Here is an 11,881-nt window from a genome sequence, read left to right on the forward strand (position 1 = left end):
CAAGATCAGCCTTAAATCATCCGAAAAGCTTCATACAAATCACAGTTCAATAACTTATCATCCTGGGCCAGTTGTTCAAAGACCGAGTTTTAAAAGGAGTTTTATTCTCTACTCCCAAATGCTGTTCAAGGCTGATATTCGGTAAAACTTTACATTAGAAGAAGTCAAACTTGAAAAACAAAAATAAGGAAAGGAAACTGTCACCAGAAAGTTGAAAACATAAAACAAAAGTTTACGCTAATGCTGGATTAAGGTAATCGGCTTTCGAACAACCGGGCCCTGTATTCGAAGTCCGGTTCCATAATCCTGGTTTAGTTCCTTGCAAACTGTTTAAATCTGCCGTAATTGCGTGTTCTGTAGTCCAATCCAAGGTTCTAATTTTACAATTCCATAATCTTGATTTCAGTACTTGGCACCAAAAGCTCCACAATAACTTGAAATCTCGTCAATAAAAAAAGCATAAAGCCAGTAGTCCAGTCCGGGTTGAGATCGCCAAAACTCTCTCTATCATCGAAGTCAACAAAAGCTACAAGTGGTAAATAGTACTCAGAAACTACAAAAGTTCGTCATGATTCTACACAAAGAACTGAACAAAGAACTATCAAAAACAAAAACAAAAAAACCTAGTGATCGCTTCTCGAGAGAACAGACAAACAGCCGAAACTGTTCTGTGCCTACTCCTTACGGCACTGAAAAAAGTACCGTATTTAGTACAATGGTACTTGACCGTAGCCCTTCGCCGAGAAACTAATCTTAGCCAATAGGCCGAGAAGCGATCAGGATACGGGATATTTAGGTTTAAAAAAATGTGGGGATACGGGATTTTTGGCTGGGGGGGGGGGGGGGGGGTGGATGGAATTGAGGAGATACGGGATATTTTTTTAAAGTAGGAACGCATTGCGTACGTGTGGTAGTGCAGTAACTTGACGGTGCTTTTTTCCATAACTGTCAACTGAGCTGTGTTTTGTTTTTCCAGGAGAAAAGCGTGTACTGTGAGGTTCTGACAGCTTTCCAAGACCAATGTTACTAAAGTTAATCCCTAAGGGTTCCGGCGGGGTTAGTATCTGGATGGGGGACGTCAAAATATGCGACTTGCTATCAGGAACATACAACCAAAAAAATTCTGTTTTAACGCTCAAAAATGCGAACTAAGCAAGGTAAAGATTTTGCTAGCCTGCTTTATGCAAAAGTAAATAAATATTAATATGTAGTTTTTAAGGAGAGCAGAAGGAACTTTTAGGGCGATTTTTTGTTACGTTCAATCAGAGTTTAATTTACTTTTGGTCGTACAAGTAAAATCGCAAAAACGAAAGTGACATCGATTTTAGCGGCCGCCTGTGATCAAGTTACCTTGCGTGTTTAATACTGACAACTCCCGAAACAAAGGATGCGTCTGTGACAAAATGTCGGCAAGATATTAGGTTTTTGGTATTTTGCTTTTTTTTTTCTTTCAAGTGTTATAAAGGTCGACAAGATATGTGCGAATTTAACAGAAAGATCCGCAATCCTTGATACTAGCCCTAGTGTCATCTGAAGTTAAGCTCCCCCGAGTAAGGTTAGTACTTGGATGGGGGACTGCAGCGAAGTCTCCGTGACAGCGATAGCTAATTCGTTTTTTTAAACTTGACTTCATTTTTCATCGTTGAAAGATATTTTCTTATTTTCTTTCTACGTCAAAACGACGAACAAACTGGTTCCCAAGAAATATTGGAGTATTCGTTCTACGCAAAATAATGTTCACAGTGGAACACACAAGTACGAAGCAAGATCTAGAAATAACGTAGAAAATTCTCCTTACCTTTAAAGCTTGCCTTTCTCAAAGAAAAAGCATCTCTCCACTTTATCGAATAGTTTAATACTGAATCAATCATGGCGGGCGGAAAGAACCCACAGTGAATGTTTGGTTTCAACGTGTGTCACGGTGGCCGAGTGGTCTAACGCGCTCGCAGGTAATCGTGAAGGTTAGGAAGTACTGGGAATGAAAGTGATTTCACCCGATCGGACATTACTTCAATATCCGTGGGGTATGCACATTTGTGACTACCAAAAAAAAAAGATACCAGACCGGTTTAAAGACGTGATATGCCTTCGGCATTCCACGTAACAAGGGAAACTCAAGCTGGCCATTTACTTTCATGATCCAACAAGGGACCTTATGTTATATTTCGCAACAAGAAAACATGTGCCCTCATTTCCAGGAGGCTCTCACTGTTGCCATCTTGTATGTGTTACCTACTTTATTATTATCTATTTCATTGTTAGGGGTTGCAAAAACCCATTTGATGATGTATACTCACTCTCAGTCTTCGGCATAGCACACAGTTTGTGAGTTGGCAGCTAAAAGAAATTAATCATGAAACATGACAATGACAATGACAGTGGCAACAAGTTTATTCAAGATGCCAAAATATATATATGTATACTGTATATGTAAAGGAAAAGGAAAAACTAGAAAAAGGAAAAACTAGAGTTCGACCCTGTGAAGTTTCTCTAAATCAAAGTATAAAACATATATAGACTATGTGCAACTGATAAAATATATAAAACATGGAATTGGAAATTATCTACAAAAGAATTGCGTACTGACGATCAATAATAGCGATAGTTATAGTTAGCTAATCGCTGGCTAACGATATGGATATCTAAAAAGCGCTTGAGTGCACTCTCAAAACGGCTCGGGCTCCCAGCCTCAACACTGGTAGGCTATTCCAGTTCCGCACAACTTCTAATAGAAAAAGAGTATTTATATGGATTGCACTTCGCTGTCTTAGCGTCTAGCTCATACGGGTGGTTTGCACGGGTTGAATTGCTCTTGGTTAACTCAAAGAGGTCGTCAAAGTTTAACTTATACAAAAAACGATATTGTAACATTCAACTAAAGAAAGATATAATCTACGCGTATGGAGTGTAGGCCACTTCAGCTTCCTTAGACGATCTTCGTATTCCATCTCCCCACGTTTTTGCCCAAGAGCAAGCCGAGAAGCTATTCGCTGAACTTTTTGTAACGCCAGTATATCCTTAGATAAGTATGGCGGATTCCAGACCGGGGCAGCGTATTCAAGAACTGGGCGTACAAGAGATTTGTATACCGTAGAAAATGCATTCTGATTTGACAAGACTATTGTTCTGTGAATCAAGCCCGACAATTTGTTGGCTATATTAACGGTCACATTGACACTTTTCACTCCAAGATAAATCCGAAGAGACTATCATACCCAGGTCCTTGTTATTATTATTATTATTATTATTATTATTATTATTATTATTATTATTATTTTTATTTACCTGTATTATGCTTTATGTACCAAGTGTCGGGGCCAGCGTCGTATGTTCAAATAGGTAAAAAGTAACCTGGGGAATCATCGTTTAAATTTATGCTAACGTCATGTTTTTCCTTGGTTTGCTTTTGTTTTTGGTGTGTTCGTTTACTCAGGACCCACTGACGACTTGAACTTTCTCTGTTATTATACTCACAGTGTCTGAGGTGTTATTTTGCATTTCAGGTCAAAAGCGAAGAGTATGCAAAATATCACAAAAAGGGATATTGTGTCTGGTATGGTCAATGCTCAAATGACTATAAACCCAAAAACTGCTTTTACAATGGACCAGCAAAGGAGCTTAAGGATCCAGAAGGTGTAAAATTATTGAACAGCATCTGCCCTGAACTACGTGGTCAACGTACTTGCTGTGACACTAAACAGCTAAAAAGTCTGGTCTCAAGCTTGCAAACAATGAGACAACTAACATCTCGTTGCCCAGCTTGTTGGAACAACATGAGGAGGCTTTATTGTGTGTTGACGTGTAACAAGGATCAGTCTGTATTTTTGGATCCAACTTCTATTGACAATAAAACTATTCTTAGTATTAGTTACTTTGTATCAGAGAAATTCAAGCAAGGATTGTACGACTCCTGCAAAGACGTCACCTTCCCTGAGTTCAATGAAAAGGTGATGAAACTGCTTTGTGGAACACCAGCAGAAACATGTTCTCCGCAAAAGCTGCTTGATTACATGGGAGATACCTTAAATGGGTATGCTCCATTCAAAATTAACTTTCCACGAAAACTTACAACTAATCTTCACTGGATGAACAAGACAATCCTTAAATGCAATGAGTCATTTTTTGATCTTCAAAATAACAGGACAGCCAACCCATGCAGTTGTCTAGATTGCACACAGTCTTCATGCCCTGCGCGCCAGAACGAAAGTACGAATGATTCCACGGTCATTCGGCTGGTCATTCGTCCAACACATCCTGTTCCCACTGGTTACCACCGTTTTGGTGACGAAAAATGGATTCCATTTGGACCGATCTTTCATTTGGACTTATTAAATAAGGTTATCTTGTACGATTTGCGATTAGACCATTGTTATTCCCCTGAGGCCGGTTGTTCGAGGCCTGATTAGCGCTAACCGTTGGTTAATTAAGAGCTATCAAAACCCAATCGGTTTCCATGTTATTTAACGCTGGTTAGCACTAACCATGTTTCGAGCAACCCGGGCATGTTGTAGAGATAATGCAAACTTACCTAACTCCATGAATTACCCATAACATTAGGATGCAGCAGCCTTATTTTTTATACGTTGACAAAATGTAACGGAAAGGAAAAGGTTTGGGACCATGAAAAGGGAAAATTTTCAAAAAGTGCTTTGTGCGTGGTGGTTGATTCAATCCACCTTTTTGTGCTACCAGTGCACAAAGACGAAAAACAGACAAAGTTGAAGCCCAGGGATGGCGCAGAGGGCACTCGCTTCCCACCAATGTGGCCCGGGTTCCATTTGAGTTTGTTGGTTCTCTACTCTGCACCGAGAGGTTTTCGTCTGGCATTTGACTTGATTTGCGTTATTTGTTAATTTTAATTTACAGTGTCCCCAATTAGTGCTCCAGCGCTAGAATGACAAGATACTTAAATAAAGTTTCTTTCCTTTCCTTTCCTTTCCTGACACAACACATCGAAATGTAGGCTTCAGGCTGGTTATCTAAATTCAATGAAATTGAAAGTTGCAGACGGCATCAACCGTCATAGTTTTAAGGTCCCTATTTTTCAGATACCATGCTGAAGGCGACTTCAACGAGAACGCGGTCACTTCAATTACAAATTCGCGCCTTTTTTTTCAATCTTGTTTGTTTGTATTCCATTTTAATTAACTTCTACAAGCTAGCCGAACCATTCAGGAAATACTGAACCGGGAGGAGCGGTGTTGACAATGCAACAAACCAGGATTTGCAGTTTTGCGCTCACCTTTTCCATGTAACGTAAATAATCATGAAATTTATTTAAGTGTCAACTGTATTTAGCGTTGGGGCACTGATGGGGGACACTTAACAGAAATCAAACCAAATGATATGAAATCGGAGGATGGTTTTTGAGGAGAGAGGAAAACCGAAGTTCCCGGAGAAAACCCACTCGGAGCAGAGTAAAGAACCAGCAAACTTAACCCTCATGTGACGCCAAGTCTGGGAATCAAACCCACGCCATATTAGTCTGCGTCATCCCAGCTCAGTCATTTCACTTCTCAGAGTTACAGAGAAAGCGAAAGGAATGTACAAAACTTCAGAACACACGTGTAGAGCCATTGTCTCGCTCAATGGTAGGCGAATATACAAGTCGGGCGACCAACATTCAGGTTAGACGAAGAAATCGACAAATTAATCCATTCACACCTCAAGCGTCCCCAAACGGTGACTATAATCGTTTGGCGATCTGTAACTCTCACTGTAAGGGAGGAGGATGGGGGGGGGGGGGGGGGGGTTAACCGCCCGCGGGGAAATGAAACTAGCTATGGAAGAGATGGTTTAAGGGAATGTTTTCAATATAATGGGAAGAAAGGAGGTTGGCGCGAAAGGTAAGGTAACCAAGTCATTTCTAGTGCCAGTCATCATGTGCTCAGTCAAACTTATCCAGTTTATGGATTTACGTGGGACAACACAACCGAAATTTGTCGTCTTGCCCTAGTTTAATTTCATTTGATTTCTGTACAGTCAGAGCACCCAACGATAATCTTCGGTGAGATATGTGTTCGGGAGAGTCAAACTGTAACTTCTATGAATTTCGTTTCTACGTTGCAAAACAGCTACAGATTTTTGTACTAAAACATCTCCCAAAAGATTGGCAACCGGCAGGGAAAATAAGTGCTAAAAATTGCAAAACTATCCCTTCCGAAAACGTAAGAGACTACTTTTCCCTGCCAGTTGCGAATCTTTTAGGCGATGTTTTAGTAAAAAAATCTATAGCTGTTTGGCAACGTAGACCCGAAATTCTTAGAACAGTCTGACTCTCCCGATCGCATATTTCACCGCAGATTATCGTTGGGTGCCCCTGATTACAAGGAGCCTAGAAATGCATCTCAAAGGCTTTTGGCTTTATTTGCTCGTATCGCAATTAGCTCCCCATTGCTATACAGTTGACACTTAAATAACATTCATTATAAAAGTTCCTTATTTGCCATAAATATCATCGGAAGCGTATGTGAAACATTGTTATATTTGGCGACAAGCATGTTTTTCTTTTTAGGCTCTTCACCTTCAGAATAAGATTTCTAACATGAGGGTGCCATTTGGTTCAGGCCACATCACACTGGAAGACATCTGTTACCAGCCACTAGCTCCACAAAAACATGAATGTACCATTCCGAGCATCTTTCAGTACTTTCAGAACAATAACACAAGACTGAACAAGTGTCTTACCAGCATGGGAGACATCTGCAATAATGAGACGTTGACCTACGACTTCAAGGCTTATGATTTCCATGATCATATCTTGCTTTGCACAAGGTAAAGAAAACTTGCTTTATTCTGAGTTTGTTAGCAGAAACAAAGGGGGGTATTCTGCTGGGTTTTCCAAGCGCTGTAGAGAAGAGTTTCCGTCTAAAGCCGTGTTCACACTCAACGTTGATTATGATCAACTGAAGCATAATTCAGGCTACCATACTCCATTCAATTTTATTCAATTATGGTTCTGTTCACACACGCGAAAACTCAAATACAATAGGCAAGATAACCTCGCATTGTAAGACAAAATGGCGCCCTATCGCGTGGCTGCCATCACACGATTATCATCACCATGGTTGAGGCGAGAAGAGAACCAAGGAGAACTTCCGAGAATAGAAGAAGACGAATCCAAATCTTCGCTACATAAAGCGATTAGAAGTTCGTCTGCTCATACCACCACGCGTTCGCCATTGATTCTGTTCAATTACGCACTGCAATTACTTCAAACAACTCCCTTAATTAAGCTTGAGGTTGTTTGACGTAAGTATCATCCAATTATAATCAGGGACTGTAATTAGTTGATGTGAAACCATTCCACATTTAATTCGATTATAATTCAATCATAATCGAGGGCTAATGTGAACACGGCTTAAGAGCGATAAGGTGATTGCAGCAGCTGGTGATTTTTCAAGCGTGATAAGAAGCGGGACCAAGCAAGGGTGGCTAATTGTTATATAATGCAACAAAGAAACGAGTAGTAGCTATCGCTAAGTGCCAACAAGGCAATCAATAGGCATGTCAAATTGATCGTTTAATTGTGTACTTTACAGACAATGTTATTTCAAACATTAAAAAAAAAAACCAAACAACTTTTAAATTTGCAAGACATGTTTCGGATACTCAGTATCCATCTTCAGTTGAGGGATGTTTACAAATAAGTGACTTTATATAAAGTAGGTAACAAGTAGGTGTAAATTACAAACTGTAGAATAATAGCTACAAATCAGTGAAAAAAGGTTACATGATACTAAAGGGATACAACGGAGTGGGAAAATAAAAGTGCGAGTACAAAACTGTAAAAAAATGTTGAATACAATTAGTAATTAAAGTAAGAGTGTTAAATTAAGATGTTTCAGTTGTTTATTCAATGCAGGTCGTTCCCATTCAAATTAACTTGTTCACGACTCAATGGTCAAAAAACGCAAAACAAACTGGTCACTAGTGCCGAAATTGACAACAGCGGCCGATAAAAACACGTACGCTGGTTCAGTCTTGAGCTCGTTCACTCAACATAGAACACGCTGTTTCGAAAATAAATATTAAAGAACAACTCAAAGCAAGTGTACACAACGGGAAAAAAGCAGGGGTTTATTCTGGATCATAAATGTCCACGTGAACGATGTCTGTCTAATGACATCACACATCAAAAGGCGCGCTTTCATTAGTTCTTGAAGTCACATGATAAGCGGCCTTTGTTCTCTTACCTCACATAACATTTTCTCTGGAGCCTCGAGATTTTTTCTGCATACACAACGCTCTCGCTCTTAGCTGCCTCCTCTTCAACTTCGTCAGTCGCAACCCACACCTTCCTTTGCGTTCGAAGAACTTTCGCTTCCTGTAGGCTTCAATGAACAACTACCCTGTTCCAGGTTCTCAGACTCAGAGGTGGAGGTCGGTGAGATCTGGAAGCCCAAACAAAGGGATGGGAAAAACACCATCCACCTCCCCTTTCCACGTCCTTCAGTGTTTCCTTTTCCAAGTGGAGTTGTAAGAGAATTGGTATGAAATATAATTAGCTGCGAGTGATACTGTAAAAAAACAAAAACATTTTCATGCACTCATTTCGTTTTACTAAGTCAGTGGCAATGATAAGAATGCGCTACGGTTACTGGTAGAGGTCTAGAGATCAGCCAGTGAAGAAAGTAATTATTAATGTTCCAAAGATTGAAGTTACTTCATTTTATGACGATATTTTGAATTCCATTCACCCAGAAGTCATTCTTATAGGCCATTTCCGAGTTCATGTCTGCCTCCTCTTTAAAGCGAGTTTAAGTGCGAAGTTTTTGTGATGGTAATTAGTTCTACTTTACATAGGAATGAAAACTAATTTTCATAAGAAAAATTTCGCACTTAGACTCGCTTTGAAGAGGAGGCAGACATGAACTGGGAAATGGCCTATTAAAAATCTCTTACCGATTCTTTTTTAGATCTCCATTGTCATATGATGGCCGCATGAACCTTCCTTGCCGTGGTGCCTATGGAAAAGCAGTGATGCCATACTTTGTTCTCAGAGGATTCAACGGCACTAACTATAAAGACGCATCAACGTTAATCATCACCTTTCTCGTCAACAATTTCAAAGATCAAACCAGACTTGAAAAAGCATTAGCGTGGGAGCAGGCCTTTGTAAATTTCATGCGAGACTATGTAAATAACCCTGAGAACGAAAATCTAACCATCAGCTACAGCGCCGCCGAACGATCCATACAGGATGAAATGGAACACCACGGAGAGAGCAACACCGATATTGATATCAGCTTTTAGAATCGAGGTCGATCGCTTTGATACCTTAATTAAGGCTCTTGAAAGCGCACGTGACCCAGGTACAAGACACTTTATATTTACGGCGCTACCATTACGTCGTCAACTAGGATGCCACTAGGGCATTATAATGTAAACGATATACATATATATATATATATATATAATTATATATATAGGTACAATCGCTGTGCACGTGCTTTTTAAACTTTTGCTTTTTGACAGGTGCAATCACTTGACTTGATGTCACAAGCTTTTTTTGAAACAATATTGACATTTTGATGAGATCCGAATAAATCCTTTAAAAACAAGTTACATACGAGACAAATTTCGTGGCAACGAAAACTCTTTTCTTCTCTTTATGACACTTTCCCGTTTTTTTGTACCCAAAAATTACAACCATGCACGGAATGAGTGTTCTCCAATGTGCACCAAAGCACTTTGTGTACCATACGACCAAATTGGAGAACACTCAGTCCGTCATATTTGACAACGCCGTCATTTTGGTCGTATGGTACACAAACTGTTTCGGTGCACATCGGGGAGAACACTCATTCCGTGCGTGGTTATTGATTTAATAAATGTAACTTTAGGTAACCAGTCTCCTTTAGCTCCATAAGAGATCTTTCGGCTCCTGTTCGAACCTTCTTTTTTCCCGTTTTTGCTCCAGTCATCACTGCAGAGATTTAGGGTGGCGTTTACGGCAAACGTCATCCTGAAATTTGCGTTTTAGCAAAATTCAAAGAACTCTTCTGTTGCAGCTCATTTTTAGTGTTATCTAGGGATAACTTCCAAACAAAAGAGGCATGCTAGAAAAAGATAAATTTTATGCCTTTTATGCCAAACCGCAGCCCATCATTGACGCGCCACGAAAAGACGATGTACACATTTCCTCAAGAGTTGTGTTAAAATTTGTCTGCTAGTTTCCAGGGATTTTTCCGTCCAAGTGAGGGAAAAGTCCTGGGATCAAGGTTGAATGTGGACGCTTGTAGCCAATCTCCCACCCAGAGTTTTTCTGCGCACGCTTCGTTCGTTACCCGACCGCTGGTCAAAGGAACGACGACTCTGGGAACGAGATTGGCTTGTAGCTACCCTCAAAAAAATATTTAGCCGCGTTCTAGAGGAACTACAGGGAATTTTGAATGCGCTTATTGCATAGAGATGTAGAGCTTGACTTTCGTAGTAAGACGACAGGTAATCTTCAAATATAAATATCGTTATTCTCTTATTTACATTATTATACCGTTTCCTTGACACGAGAATTACAGCGAAATGAAAGTACAACTTTGTCGCGAATTTTCTATGATAAAAACTTGCTCAGAAATCCAAAATCTAAGTTAACAGCACACACCAGGCCTACTCCTGAGTATGTGGCTAGAAATCATTTCTCCTGGCCACGCTTCAGCCATTCCATGAGGGCCAGTGTCGTGCTTCTTAAGTTGCCTCGCTCATGCCCAAAAAGAATTCTGGGTAATTCTACCATTCCATGACAAGGGAAGACTCCCGATTCTCATTTCATAGTTTTTTCATAAGTGTCGGGCCACCCAGTCCTATCGGGAAAATAACGCATCGATTGAAGGTGTTAGCTTTCAAAACTTGCCCAGATTGTGTCAATAGGTCCTGAATTTCGTCCACAGAAAGGCCAGAGAGACAACTTCACTCGTGAACCGCCATGTTTACAACAGAGCAATTTAGGCGTCCCAGTCTGCATGAAACCATCTCTTGCCTCTCTTTGAGACAAGACCAGACACGCACGGTTCTTGCGTTACGTTTATGCCTATAAAATCAACTGAAGTATCAGTAGACCTTTTCGGCTTGTGCATTTTGTTTTCCCAATACAGATCATGTGATAATACTCAGGAGGTTTGGTCTTTTGTTTTGTTCATTAAAAGGAGTGCATGCAGGCATATTCATGCTTCGAGCCCTCATTTTAATGAACAAAACAAAAGACCAAACCTCCTGAGTATTATCACATGATCTGTATTGGGAAAACAAAATGTACAAGCCGAAAAGGTCTATTGCTGGTTAAAAAAAAAAAAAAAAAAAAACCAGCATGTTAATTTTTTTTGGTAGGCTAGGTATCGAGGAGCCAGAACATTTGCGCATGCGCTGACGGAATGTTTGAACAAGAGAGAAAAACGCAGTACCTCCAGACACCGGCGCTGGAGCGTCGTACCAAACGAGTCATCCCGGGATTTCGGCCCCTGCGATCGCTTTTGGACGCAGTTGGCCCGTCGCTGCTTTCTGCTACCGACCTTGCCTCCCGGTACGGCATTGAGGGAGAGATATGTCGGCCCCTAAACCATATGTGACAAATCCCACGCCTCCTCACAGCTCCAAACCGCCCTTGTCAATATAGCGTAAGAATTAGATGGCTTATATATTGAAGGGAAATGTCATTTTATCTTGCATATGGTAAGCACTGGCGTCGCAGATTACAGAAAAAAAAAGCCGCTGTACTAAATGCGGCCCTGGATTCTCTTTTAAAACCAGTAAACTCATAGGTACGGATAAAATCAGGTAGCGCATTCCGCAACTTAGCTGATACGTAAGAAAAAAGAGAACTAAGACCATAACCGGTTGTTCCAGGTTTATTTACGGACAGAATGTAATTTCCGCGAAGATCATG

General features: G+C 40.4%; 1 protein-coding gene across 2 annotated transcripts in view; it reads left to right on the top strand.

Annotated features, from left to right (window-relative positions):
* LOC138004313 (NPC intracellular cholesterol transporter 1-like) overlaps positions 1-9,567 on the top strand; it is a 15,292-nt gene extending 5,725 nt beyond the window's left edge. Inside the window, exons 1-4 of one of the 2 annotated variants that reach the window (XM_068850790.1) lie at positions 1,007-1,157; positions 3,504-4,337; positions 6,515-6,774; positions 8,919-9,567. In XM_068850790.1, coding sequence (XP_068706891.1) covers positions 1,086-1,157; positions 3,504-4,337; positions 6,515-6,774; positions 8,919-9,255 — 1,503 coding nt within the window. In that variant the 5' untranslated portion in view covers positions 1,007-1,085 and the 3' untranslated portion in view covers positions 9,256-9,567. Of the gene's footprint in view, positions 1-1,006; positions 1,158-3,503; positions 4,338-6,514; positions 6,775-8,918 lie in introns of those variants that run through there. The other variant, XM_068850791.1, reaches the window with a different exon arrangement.
* Positions 9,568-11,881: the final 2,314 nt, after the last annotated feature.

This window comes from Montipora foliosa, chromosome 5, assembly GCF_036669935.1.
Source record: "Montipora foliosa isolate CH-2021 chromosome 5, ASM3666993v2, whole genome shotgun sequence".
NCBI classification, from domain to species: Eukaryota; Metazoa; Cnidaria; class Anthozoa; order Scleractinia; family Acroporidae; genus Montipora; species Montipora foliosa.